General features: G+C 35.1%; 2 protein-coding genes across 2 annotated transcripts; one reads left to right on the top strand and one right to left on the bottom strand.

Moving 5' to 3' along the window:
- Positions 1-749: 749 nt before the first annotated feature.
- LOC143460321 (phosphatidylinositol 3-kinase catalytic subunit type 3-like) lies at positions 750-9,236 on the bottom strand. Its single transcript, XM_076957783.1, has 18 exons — positions 9,009-9,236; positions 8,329-8,555; positions 7,912-8,040; positions 7,164-7,406; positions 6,875-7,053; positions 6,513-6,651; positions 6,181-6,398; positions 5,841-6,007; positions 4,541-4,654; positions 4,326-4,464; positions 3,891-4,019; positions 3,337-3,474; positions 3,009-3,216; positions 2,649-2,887; positions 2,433-2,574; positions 1,771-1,954; positions 1,416-1,573; positions 750-1,232 (listed from the first exon to the last, which is right to left on the bottom strand). Exons 2-18 carry the CDS (start codon positions 8,437-8,439, stop codon positions 1,092-1,094), a joined length of 2,778 nt encoding a protein of 925 aa, XP_076813898.1. The 5' UTR covers positions 8,440-8,555; positions 9,009-9,236; the 3' UTR covers positions 750-1,091.
- Positions 9,237-9,971: 735 nt separating this feature from the next.
- Positions 9,972-11,992, top strand: LOC143461258 (mediator of RNA polymerase II transcription subunit 28-like). Its single transcript, XM_076959107.1, has 2 exons — positions 9,972-10,190; positions 11,276-11,992. Exons 1-2 carry the CDS (start codon positions 10,020-10,022, stop codon positions 11,681-11,683), a joined length of 579 nt encoding a protein of 192 aa, XP_076815222.1. The 5' UTR covers positions 9,972-10,019; the 3' UTR covers positions 11,684-11,992.
- The last annotated feature ends 6 nt before the right edge of the window (positions 11,993-11,998 follow it).

Genomic DNA, 11,998 nt, shown 5'->3' with positions numbered 1-11,998 from the left:
TAAGTTGATGGTAGTATATGATATGTAAAGTAAATATTTGTTTGTAACTATTTCCTTTGTTTTTAACAAAAATTTTTTTTTATTTCAATACACATTGAAACATTTATTGAAATAAAAGGGGAGTCCTGACGTACAGCTTCAATCTGACAATTTACTTAACTAAAGTGTCCATTGTTATTACAATGAGTCCACTGTTACTACATGAGATAGGCTACAACGCATTGTTTCATAATCTCATCAAACAACTCGTCTAGACCGGGAAAATGCATGTAACAATAGGAAATCTATGAATAAAGGTGAAAAACCCGTAGGGTCACCCTACACCCTACAAGGGGCCAACAAACCCTACGAGTGGCAACCTTGACTGCAATACTCATACTAAATTGGCTGGGATTAAAGCTGATGCGCGACTAGATAGTGAATTAGAATTTTGACCTTTTGACGGCCAATTTGTCGCCGGTTAATTTGATCGCCGGCCAATTTATCGACGGTTAATTTCATCGCTGGCCAATTTACGTCACGGTTAATTTGATCGCCGGCCAATTTGTTGCCGGTCAGTTGACCACTACCAGTTATCGCCGGTGAATTTGTTCACGGTCAATTCACGTGATCCCTTTTTGGAAAGTTAACATGAAACCTAAAACTAACCTTACTTAAATATAATACTGTATATACATACTTACAAGAAAAGCTACCCACCTCCTAACCTAACCTTTAAAGACCTTTCTCAGATTGAAAAAACCGCATGATGCCGCTTACATCAAACTTTATTGCACATTAAATGTAAAGCAAAACTATAAGCTAATCAACAGTGAATCAAAACACATAAGTTCTGTCAAAACATAAACATTTTAGGTGTCTCTTTTGTTTATATTCTTTTTTTGAGACCGAGCTACGTTAATCAATGTTCGCCAAACTGACAAAACAGTGGTCATCGAATAGCATGTAGCATACAACATCAGAATCAACAGAACACAGCGCTACGGGTCCCGTTGCCGCAAACCCGTATTGGCTAAAAATATAGAAATGGAATCGCAAACAAATGCACCATAATAAGTTATAGCATATAGGTCTTTTTGAAAACTTGTGAGTCACTTTCTCCAGTACTGAGCAACTTTATGAGCCTGTTCAACAAGGACGGCAAATAATGCGCTGACGCTTTCGTCAATTAAAGATTGCATATTCCTGACCGCCTCCTCGTCAGAAAGCTCCAAAAGAAATTTATCCTGAACCTGGAACGTTTGGGATCAAAATGATATGAAGACAAAAACGTAAATTATAATAAAAACATCCACAAAACTAAAATAGCTTTAACTATTATAGTTTGTTTATAACCTGGATTAACCAAGGCATATAGTAATATGGACTGAGAATTGTAATAGGATTATCGAAAGTATTTGCACAAAACTTATCACCTTTTTCACAGTTTTATCTGGCTCTAAAGCAATATCAGGGACGCTCGCATCAGTCATTAAAGAAAATAAATTCAAGATTAAATTGGCATGACGTCGAATGTGAAGAAAAGCGGTGTAGCAATGCTTGCGGAAATCTTGGTAGTGCGGACTGGACATACCTGTGGCACATAAACAATACTAAATATAAATCCAATTCAAATATAACACTTTCAAATGCATCACATTTTACGTGCCAACTTAGTATAATTATAGTGCATAAGAGATTTACCAGGATGATTACAATTTTTAATTGTTACGAGTTAACTACACAGTAGTTAATTACTACAGCTTGTTTTAATCGATAGTTGGTTTATACCTCCCATTCCTTCTACCATTTCTTTGCTCAGTTTCATTGGAGGGGGAAGTAGCTTTGGATCTCGGCCAAGAATATAACCAAAGTCAATGTGAAAAAGTGCACCGGACTTTCTCAGAAGTAAATTATCCAAATGTCGATCACCAACACCGAGAAGGTAAGTTATGACACAATATCCTGCACAACTCTGCAAATCGTAATTATTATAATATTGTAAGTAGGAAAGCACATTCTAAAAATTAATCTAATAATAAATAATAATTAATCTAATAATTGTAATATAAAAAACCGAATTTTGAAAGATTTGAAGCCAACTTTCATATCTTTTCTGAACTCTAAAATCCCATCTTTTTGTATAGCTAAATACTTTCATTGATTGACGCGGTTGGTTTTGTTGTTGATAAATAATTAATAGTTAATTTTACACCACAAAACCAGACACTGACTTATTAGTCATCATACATTATACTACCACCTTACTTGTCAAGTTGTCATTTACTATTAGTTTTATAGACGTGTGGATAAAAAGCACAGCTTGTGCTTTAATTTTTTAATTTTCAAACAATTGTAGCATAACATTTAAATTTTATTAAATAAACTGTTCTGGTGTAGCTATGCATTCTTTATTTTACGTCCATAAGTTTGTGACAAGAAAACACTTTTACTTTAACATAGGTATCCATGACATCATGATCAATCCCATATGGGTCCTTTGAACTAGGTTGGTGCTTCCTAAAGAAGTTTTGAATCGAGCCTTCACTGTTGAGAACTTCTGCCACAGGCATGGAATCCACAAACTGCATCAACCTAAAATGGAACGTTTTTACACTTCAGCACTAATATCTGTGATTTTGTTTGTTAGCTAAATTAGCATTACTTGCCCGTGTTTTGAGCTGGTGGCCAAAACTTTGTATGGTGTCAGTTTAAGGTCAAGATTTTCTTTTTGCAGGAGCTTGTCCATGAGAGTAATTATCTGGAGGACAAGTTGATCCTGACGAAGATCATCTCCATTCTTGAAGATGGTTGTGTAGGTTTGACCGTCGATAGTTCTGAAGGTTAATTTAGCCGGCATCAAGTTGCTTTTAAACAAGGTCGCTTGTTCAGCTATAATGCCATTCACCTGTGGCAAGGTAGTAATGGATTAATGGTTACAAATTTTTCGGTGTATGAAATATCTTCACAATATTAGGCTGTTAAAGTTTTAAAAACGAAAGATTGAGAGTACGTGTCCCTGCATATACCTTAATCTCTGGATCAATGGGCAGCGGAAGTGGATCAAATGATGTGAAGGTCATCTTCTCAGCATTTTCACTCCCATCCTCTTTTTCAACACATAGCATTGCACGTAACTTATCGATCTTCTTTTTTCGATTCCCACCATCTTTCTGGAGAATTTTCATCATTCGCACCAAACGATCAATGAATTTCTGCTGACCAGCAAGCTGCGCTCTAAATCAAAGTTTTATATGAATTATGCTACATTGCAGTTTGATGGTTTCTTCAACATTTTTTCTACATTTATGAATGCTAGCAAGATTTTAATGTAAAAATAGATGCACAGAGATATACCTTCTCAGTCTACACTGCCTGTTGCCTTTGAGCAAAGCAACGCTAAACCTTCTCAAAACAGTGACATACATTTCGGAAACTTTCATCCGTTCAGAATCAGCGGTCTCACTGCCTTCTTCACATTCAACAAGGACATACCTATTCAATATGTTGTCTTATATTTCACAAATACAAAAAAAATATATATCCTTGCGTTTAAATTATTCTTATAATAATAGTAACAAATATTTTAAAATTCAAAACCACTTTGAAAATAGTAGAAGATAATTAAAGATGCTTATTGCAGTAAAAACAATACTCTAACTGGTCTTACGGAAGGATCTGGTAAAATAGAGGCCAAATAATTTTCAAGGTAAAACAGTGAGTCTTATGGTGTCAAACACAAGTTTTTCCAGTTGGTGCTCATGTGCTATCTATGCGTACTTAGAGCACAATGCACATAGGACACCAAGAAAACAATGCACATGCCGCATATTAAAGAAACTTATCAAATACAATGCGTTTTCATTTGAATAATATAATGCCCTTGAATAAAGTATAATATATACACAAACCAATAAAAGTAATTGGCAAGTGTGGAATTTTGACAAGCCCGTTGAATGAGGAACGTGGCAAGATCAAGTTCATTGCCGGCTGAACCACTTAGTTTTGATGATTCCCTCTGACTTTGGGGTGTTTTTAAGCTGAAAATAAAACACACTTAACAGGAAGAAAATAACAGAGTCGAAATTTACAGCAAATGTTTTTTTCTGTTTCTTGATTAGGTTCATTAAAAATAATAATTTAACTGCACTGCTTATAACAAACATCTTGAGAAGTTACCACAGCACTGGTTTTAAAACTCAATACTCAAATTGTTTATCAAGTTTGTTTTACAAGACTTGTAGCAATCCATCAGAGAATATGCTATTTAAAAGTTATAAACTGATTTTTTATAATATTTCTGAATGAATTCACAACCATTTAATGTACAACAAGAATTTAATTACCTTGTCCCATTCGTATTTTCTTGGGTTAATTCTATGCTTTGAGCTCCTGATTTTGAAAGAGTAGTTGTTGTATTTTCTTGATCCTTTCCTGATGGTCTTGGATTGGGAGGGTTGTCACTTCGTTTTACGGCCTCCAAACCTTCAGTGGAAATAAATCATTACTACCACAACAGGAACGATTTGGATCAATGATTTTAAATCGGACAATCCAGTACCTTCCCGAATATTCTCAAAGTTCTCATACTTCAGTGCTTGGACAAGTTGAAGAAGATAGAGCACAAGTGTTTCATCAGTGCTCTGATCCAGGATGTTAACCGCATAGCTTCTCACTACAAGCAAAACTTAAATAATCTACGCATAAAAATTCTATGCTTTATAAATAAATAAATTAATGCATACATGGTGATCCAAAATATGTTTCCGTTTCCGATAAAATATTACGTTTTACTGAAAAGAGGTCTTTCCAGTTTTTATCACAGACCTGTCCTACAAGCATGTAGTTTTTTGTGCAATTCTTTTCTTGTTCACACACCATTATTTCTCAAGTAAATCTCAATAGTGTTAAACAAGTTCAAATCAATTTCAACAGAGATGCTCCAGACAAAATGGTATCGAAACCAATACATTTATGTGCAATCCACACTTTCATCAGGTCAATATAGTGTTGTGTGTTGGCAGTTACTGTAGATCTATCAAAATCCTTAAACCAGTATGGTCAAATGATGCTTCTACCATCTACAGCACACCAAACTGCCAATTTTTTGTACTTAATACTTGATCTTTGTGAGACCAAATGTGTGCTTAAAAGCACATTTACTGTTTGTTAACACGACCACTAAAATGTGAAAACTTGCATCACTGTTCAAAAAACGCAAGCCTAGCAAATCAAGAGACACACGGATTCTTTTTCTAATGCTATGTCTATCCATTATTTTCTCGGCTCCATATTCACTTGTCTGCTTTTAAAAAATCAGTACCGTAATGGGAAATAAATCAAAATCCTGGAGTCACAAAAGATCTGAGTTCTCAACCTCAGTGTGATATTCTATCCTGGAAGATTAAGGTGGCCATCATGACATTTATTCTTGTTCTATACACTCCCTGTTTCCCCTAACAATATCAACAAGAACCCCTATTGTGAGTCTGCTGGGAGCGTTTCCCCCAAAAAGGTCCTCCAAAATTGTTTTTAAAGTCTCCACGAGTTTGACCCTTTCCTCTTTGTAATACTGTAACTCATTCTTAGATCCATTGATACTATGTAATAATACTTTAAAGCCCCAACTATGGTGTATCTGAAAAACAGAAGCACAGATAAATTTCCAAGAAAAGATTGAAAAGAAAACAACACAACATAGAAGACTGAAAACGAAGACAATGTTTGGATCACCCTATATAAAGATAAAACATAAACAAAGTAAAAAACATAAATGTATAAAGTCACATGGTACTTTTGAAAGGCACGCATGTAAATCCTACACATCCAAATAAAGTCCTGAATATCAAAAAATCAACTACCAGTAGGATTTTGAAATCTAGGTGACAAAAGTTCCAGAGCGTCAGTAGCATCGATAGGAGCCCATTTGTCAAGCAACTGCAATGCAACTGTTCTTTCTTGAGCTCGTTCCCACTTCACACAACGGAGAAACTTTGTCAGGGCCTTTTTCTGATGCTTCAAATAGGATCTAAATTACAGGTACAATACAGTCGTCGTATGAGTGCATTGCAGATTTTTATTTAAGAGAGACCAGCAGGATTTTTAAAATAAGGTAAGCTTATACTTATACTTCTTAGCTATCCTCTGTCTTCTTTATAGAATTAAAACCATTAAAAAGCCTGTGACATCCCAATCACCCACCTAAACTTCCAAACAAGGTCTTCTTCTTCTTCTGTTAATTGTTTGGAAAGAGGATAATTGATAATTGAAGCAAGTTGATCGCGAACAGCTGCATTTGGCTTCAAATCGTGTTGCCCTGCACGTAAGCTACGCACCAGCTTGTGGTGCTTTTCCTCAATCAGATTACTTTCAAGCAGCTCATGGTCCGGGACCAGAACCAGATCAGGATTGGCGAGCACCTGCACAATATAATAGAAAAAAATTCGCACGAAACTTTTCAAGATTGTTCTCGAAATATTGATCAAAAAATACTGTTTTGTATTAAATTACATAAACCACTGATTGTGACTGACATAAACAGGTTCATCTCCATCCTTTTCAAAGTAAACAACTGCATAATCCAAATCTTTATAGGCAACACGGGGAAATTCAACCATTAAATACATACAGTTGTCTTTCCTCTTTTCTTTTTCATTGATTACTTCAATTTCCCTGCAAAGCGATATTGTTCTAGTCATTGTGATTTGGTAATTATTAAATTTTTGTTTGCAGTATGCAATAATACCGATAAAGAAACATGAATGACAAATCAGTACTAATAGTACTAAGATTTTGCTCTGTGAAAATGTTATACTTATGTAACAGTAAGAATGTACTGTGGTCCATGGACAAACACAAGTAATCAATGTTGCAATCAGTAAAATTAAAAAAGAACCTGAATGTAAGCCGGTCGAGCCAATCAACTTTCGTCATGTGGCCTTCTCTGTGCTTCTTTGCCAATTTCGACAGTCTTGTCATCTGCTGATCAACACGCTCTGGAGATTTGTAAGGTGTTTTTGTGTTTAAGCTACCGTCACCTTGTACATCAGGCCAAACACATAAATCTCGGCGACCCTGCAACAGTCAAACAATTGTACTGTAACTTTTAATTTAATTTAATTTATCTTTTGCTTGCTTCATTCTATTCAGCATTTAGTTATATAGTATAAACCAAAGCAAACTACCTGTTTAAATGTGCCATGCTTCCCAAACAATGGAATTGTACTACCACCAACTGGTATGGCCTTACCAGGACCATGTGTGTCCCATACGGTAACCACGGCTACCGCTCTTCGAGGAAGGTCACTGAACCGTATCGGCAGTTTCAACCACTCATTCCAATAATGCAAGCTTCGACCTTGAGAAGTGACGTAATGCCGATACGATGTCTGAATTCTGAGAGAAATGGGCTTCCCGCCCTCAAATATCTGCAGTGAAAACATATATTTGACTTGTAAATACAGAAATCAATGTGCTTTGCACAGTACAACAAAAATGCCAGACCACTAAGTGTGCATGATATAGGAATCTTTCAGTCACACTTCAAAAGCCAAAAGCATTTTAGCACAATGTTATAAAAACATCTGATGTTCAAGATAAACCAAAATTCTGTTTTCCATAGAGTAAAAAAGATTGCAGGTATTGACACACATGCATGCTGGGTGACTGGAAAGTGAAGAGATTCAGTAAATTACTTCAGGATATCTGAAGTGGGTATAATAGATACTGCCATATATTCATTTTGCCGAGTTATTGATAATTTTGAGTTATAAAAAGTTGAGTTTACAAGCTTCCACTATGCAATATGTATATTTCCTTCTTTCCTGTTATAAAGTTCTGTATGAAGATCTTAAACATGGCCTTAGCAAAGAAATTCTTACCAAGCTATTGTTGCAATACTGTAGTCAGCAATAGATCCACGGGCGTGTTTACCTGAACTGTAGTGAACATATGGCTATCTCTCTCTGTGTCAACATCACCAGTATCATTAAACTTTAAGTTTGGATCTTCCAACAATTCAAGATATCTTCTCTTTGGCAATGTACCTTCAAGACTACAAATCTGGAAAGGACAAAGTATAATACATCTTTAAAATGGCAAAAAAAGACTGTTTCAAGAGTTCAACACTAACATACGAAATTAGAAAAATAGGGAGTAGCATAATAAACCCCGTATACCAGAACTCTCGTGGTCATGCAAAGAAGTTCAATACCCTGTATTTCTGCGCCATTGCAGACTAATTTTCATATTATTGGGGGGAAAAATTAAAACACACTAAACAAACCAAATACAAGACCAAGCAACAGTTTTCAGGTACAGAAATGAAATAGAAATGATATGCATACATACTTTTATTGTTATATTCGCATCCAAATCGCAGCTATAAACATAATGGAATCGATCAGATATAGGAGGTCTTGTATTTTGGCCATGATTGAAGCCACTCTGAGCATCTGACATTGTAGCTTTAAAATATTAATTTCCTGTTTTGTTGTTTTAGTGGTCTTTGGCAAAGTAGTGTAGATCTTTTTGTCTCAGCTGTGTGTTTCCACTGTACTCATAAGACTTATAAAATGCTAGAAATATATAAACAAACCAATTTTTATTTATTTAGTCTAAGATAAGATTTCGGTGTGTGATTTCGTGTTTTTATTATAAATCTATCATATTATGCTGTAACTATGGGTTAGTTTAAATCAAGCAAAAATAATAGATTTAGAATGACTATTTCACTGGTAGATTGCATTTCTTAAAATGAAATGGTGTTCCGTTATTAAGCCTAGTAATTTGGTTAAATATGTGATTAAATATATTTTTTGATATCTTTAGGTTGTGCTCTAACTTACTGTTTTTAAGCAAGCAAAGACGCTAAGAAATAATCATTTTTGAATGTAAAACAAACAGTGCTTAAGAAATTTGAAAAACATTTCTCTGTTTATAGCCATATATAGGGCCTAACACCAACATCAAGCTATAACTGAAAAACTGCCAAGTCACAACCCATATATGATATGTTAAAACTGCATTACCTTCCAACACTTTACTTTCTTGCATATAAAGTTTCTTTCTGTAATCGATGTCGCTCTCAATTTTCTTGAAATAACTATAAGCAGCCACTAATCCTAGTATTTCAGCAGCAACCACAGCAGAAACAAGTTTCATTGCACAGAAAAAACGGCCAATAGCCTTCACAGATTTCCACTTCTATACCTTTATTTTATTTCAATAGTATGGCCTAGCTTACAGCCTATATGTAAATAAACTATAAAGGGTGACTATTTTAGCGTAAGTAGGTCACGCAGTCCGTTGTAAAATATAAGCGTTTATAGGATTGGAGAACGGGTATAGCCTACAAAAAGTCGATTTAAGCTAATTAGGGTTTGATTGAAGTTAGATTAGAAGAAAGATTGAGATTAGGTTTAGGTTACTAGGCTATGTCATAACCTTTAAGTTAGGTTAACAAAAAACCATGAAAAACACCTCTAAACTTTGAATGCAGGATGAAACAGTGACAGCCCAAACTATATTACGCAGAAATGAATGAAAGTGGCAATACTGCTGGACTAAAGTAGTTCATCACTAAAATTAGGTCACGCTGTCCCCTACTCCCCTCCCCCCATTCATTTATTTTAGTTTTTGAAGTTATATAACTTGCGAAGGGTTGTTATAGTTCGTCTGTTCCAGACTGTTATTATTAAAACAACCATCGCCTCCAAGGAAAAGCAAAAATTACGGAGAAAAGAAAACATTGATATGGGAAGTAATAATAGGTATTTTTAATAAATGAAGCAAGTTTAACTTTTTCATTTAACACAGTTTGATTTATCTCTCACAATTCAAAAAATAACTTATGCTACGACATTTTTTGCTTTCCCTAACCAAAATATTGAAAATATTAGGCAGAAAAAAAGTGCCTTTTAAGGGAAATACCCAAAACTGAAACTACAAGAAGGTATTTATTTTCGGTATTATTTGTATAAATCCAAAACAAGGGTGAAACGAATGTGAAAGAAACCACGGTGATAAGAAAAGAGGATAATATGAACCCTGGAGGAATGCCACCGTATTCTGTGAACATACCACAAAGCCAACAGCAAAGGCAGCAAATATATATTAATCAGCAGCAGCAACAAGCTCAACAGCAGCAGCAACAACAACAACAACAGCAGCAGCAACAGCAGCAGCAACAGCAACAGGCAACTTCATCTCAGGTATTTTATGTAATCATTTTTTTTCAATTCTTACTACATCAAGCAACTGAATCTTCGAATACCTTGCTACATTCAGTCACTGAAAAACTTAAATATTTTGTGGGTTTGACAAGTTTAGTCAGTTGATGGCCAAACTAGCCGTGCTAACCTACCATCTTATAGAACAATTGTATGATTGCTACTTTAATCTCTTGGGCTTTGCCACTTTTCCTATTCGTTAATTGTTTATGAGCATGTTGCTTGTTGTGCTATAATCATTAGCGTCGTAATTTTCGCTTCAAGCAGTTAATGGATGAAAATAAACGATACAATTTGTTTCAGAACTAATGATTTATATAAATATCATTATTGTGGCTAAGCTTATGTAGTAACATAAGTTATTCATACAGATTATCAAAAAAACTCCACAAAGTTGATATGGTATGATAACGTTTAAAGAAGTTTTTTGCATGACTTAAACTGGGCGATGAAACCTCATTGCTCGTGCCCTGGTTACTGAGCTAGATTTTTTGTGCAAGTTCCGATTGCCACACATTTTTTATTTTGGTTTTTTTGTAGTATTGCCGGAATTTATAACTGTTCACCAAGTCCACTGAACAGGAGCAAGTGTTCTTAATGCCTTGCCGAAGGGCAGTACATTGGTATGGCGCCACTGGGTATCGAAGAAGGAATATAAGCTACATTTGTTGCGAGGCCAGCGCTCGAACCACTCGGCTCTTGAATCTAGCAAAATATCTATATTTCGCCCTCTAAGGGGCAGTTTCTGTTGGGGACAAGCAAGAATTATGGTGCTCAAAGAATGTTAAATGTTATTGTGCTGGTAACTTGTCTCTTAGAGGAACTGTCAATGCTTTTTAGGGCAACATATACACCAAGAACTTTTTCATAGATTTGAGAACTCAGTGTAATTTTTCTTTGAGAATACTCAAACATGGAATCATCAGAATCATCTTTAACTGTAGGAAGAAACTGACGATACATGTATCATTAATTTAACCTACAGATTATATAAAACACTTTCCACAAGTAACTAGACTGTTTGAAGGTATTGAAATTGTTCATGTTATATTTTTTTTGTTTTTAAGCCATTGCGACCAACGGGAAAACCTGCTACAATTATTGATGAGTTTGAGATAGCTTTTCAAGACTGTATAATGCCTTTAGTGACAGAAGATGTCGCAGTTGGCCTCACGTACCAGGATGAACAGAAGACCACATCAGAATTCCTAACTAAAAACTTTATTGAGCTATCTCGTAGAACTGAAGCTTATTTTTTAAAGCAAAAGGCTTTACTCGCACATAAACATCCGGAACTTGTGCTCCAGGAAGAAGTGGATGAACTTGAGCTTGAATTGAAGAGAAAAGATGACGTCATCAACAGCCATTATGCAAGACTAAAGCAATGGCAAAACACTCTGAAGGACATGAAATCTGTCGAGCACAGATTAATCTCAAACCAACCTCAACACGGTTCAGGCCAAGTTCATAAATAGGAATATTTTGTGAACAACGAAAATAAATCCCTATGCCAGTGAAAGTTTCCTTTAGATAATGATTCATTCAAACTGTGTACAGCTGTACATACAAATCCTGTTGTGCTAACATACTGCCAAGTTAAGTTTTTCAAGCATGTGTATTTTATATCATCATTTCCAGCATTTGTAACATGGTGACATTTGTTGGCATGTTATTTCCAAGTGGAGTTTTTCTCCAAACAAGCAATTAAAAAGATCACATTAAAGATGCAGTTATACTCTATTTGCAGGAAACAGTAAGATTTTGAAATAAAATTTTATTTGATATATTCT

Source organism: Clavelina lepadiformis, chromosome 5 (assembly GCF_947623445.1).
Source record: "Clavelina lepadiformis chromosome 5, kaClaLepa1.1, whole genome shotgun sequence".
In the NCBI taxonomy this organism is placed as follows: Eukaryota; Metazoa; Chordata; class Ascidiacea; order Aplousobranchia; family Clavelinidae; genus Clavelina; species Clavelina lepadiformis.
Note: the sequence above shows the minus strand (reverse complement) of the source record. Positions and strands in the feature narration are given on the sequence as shown.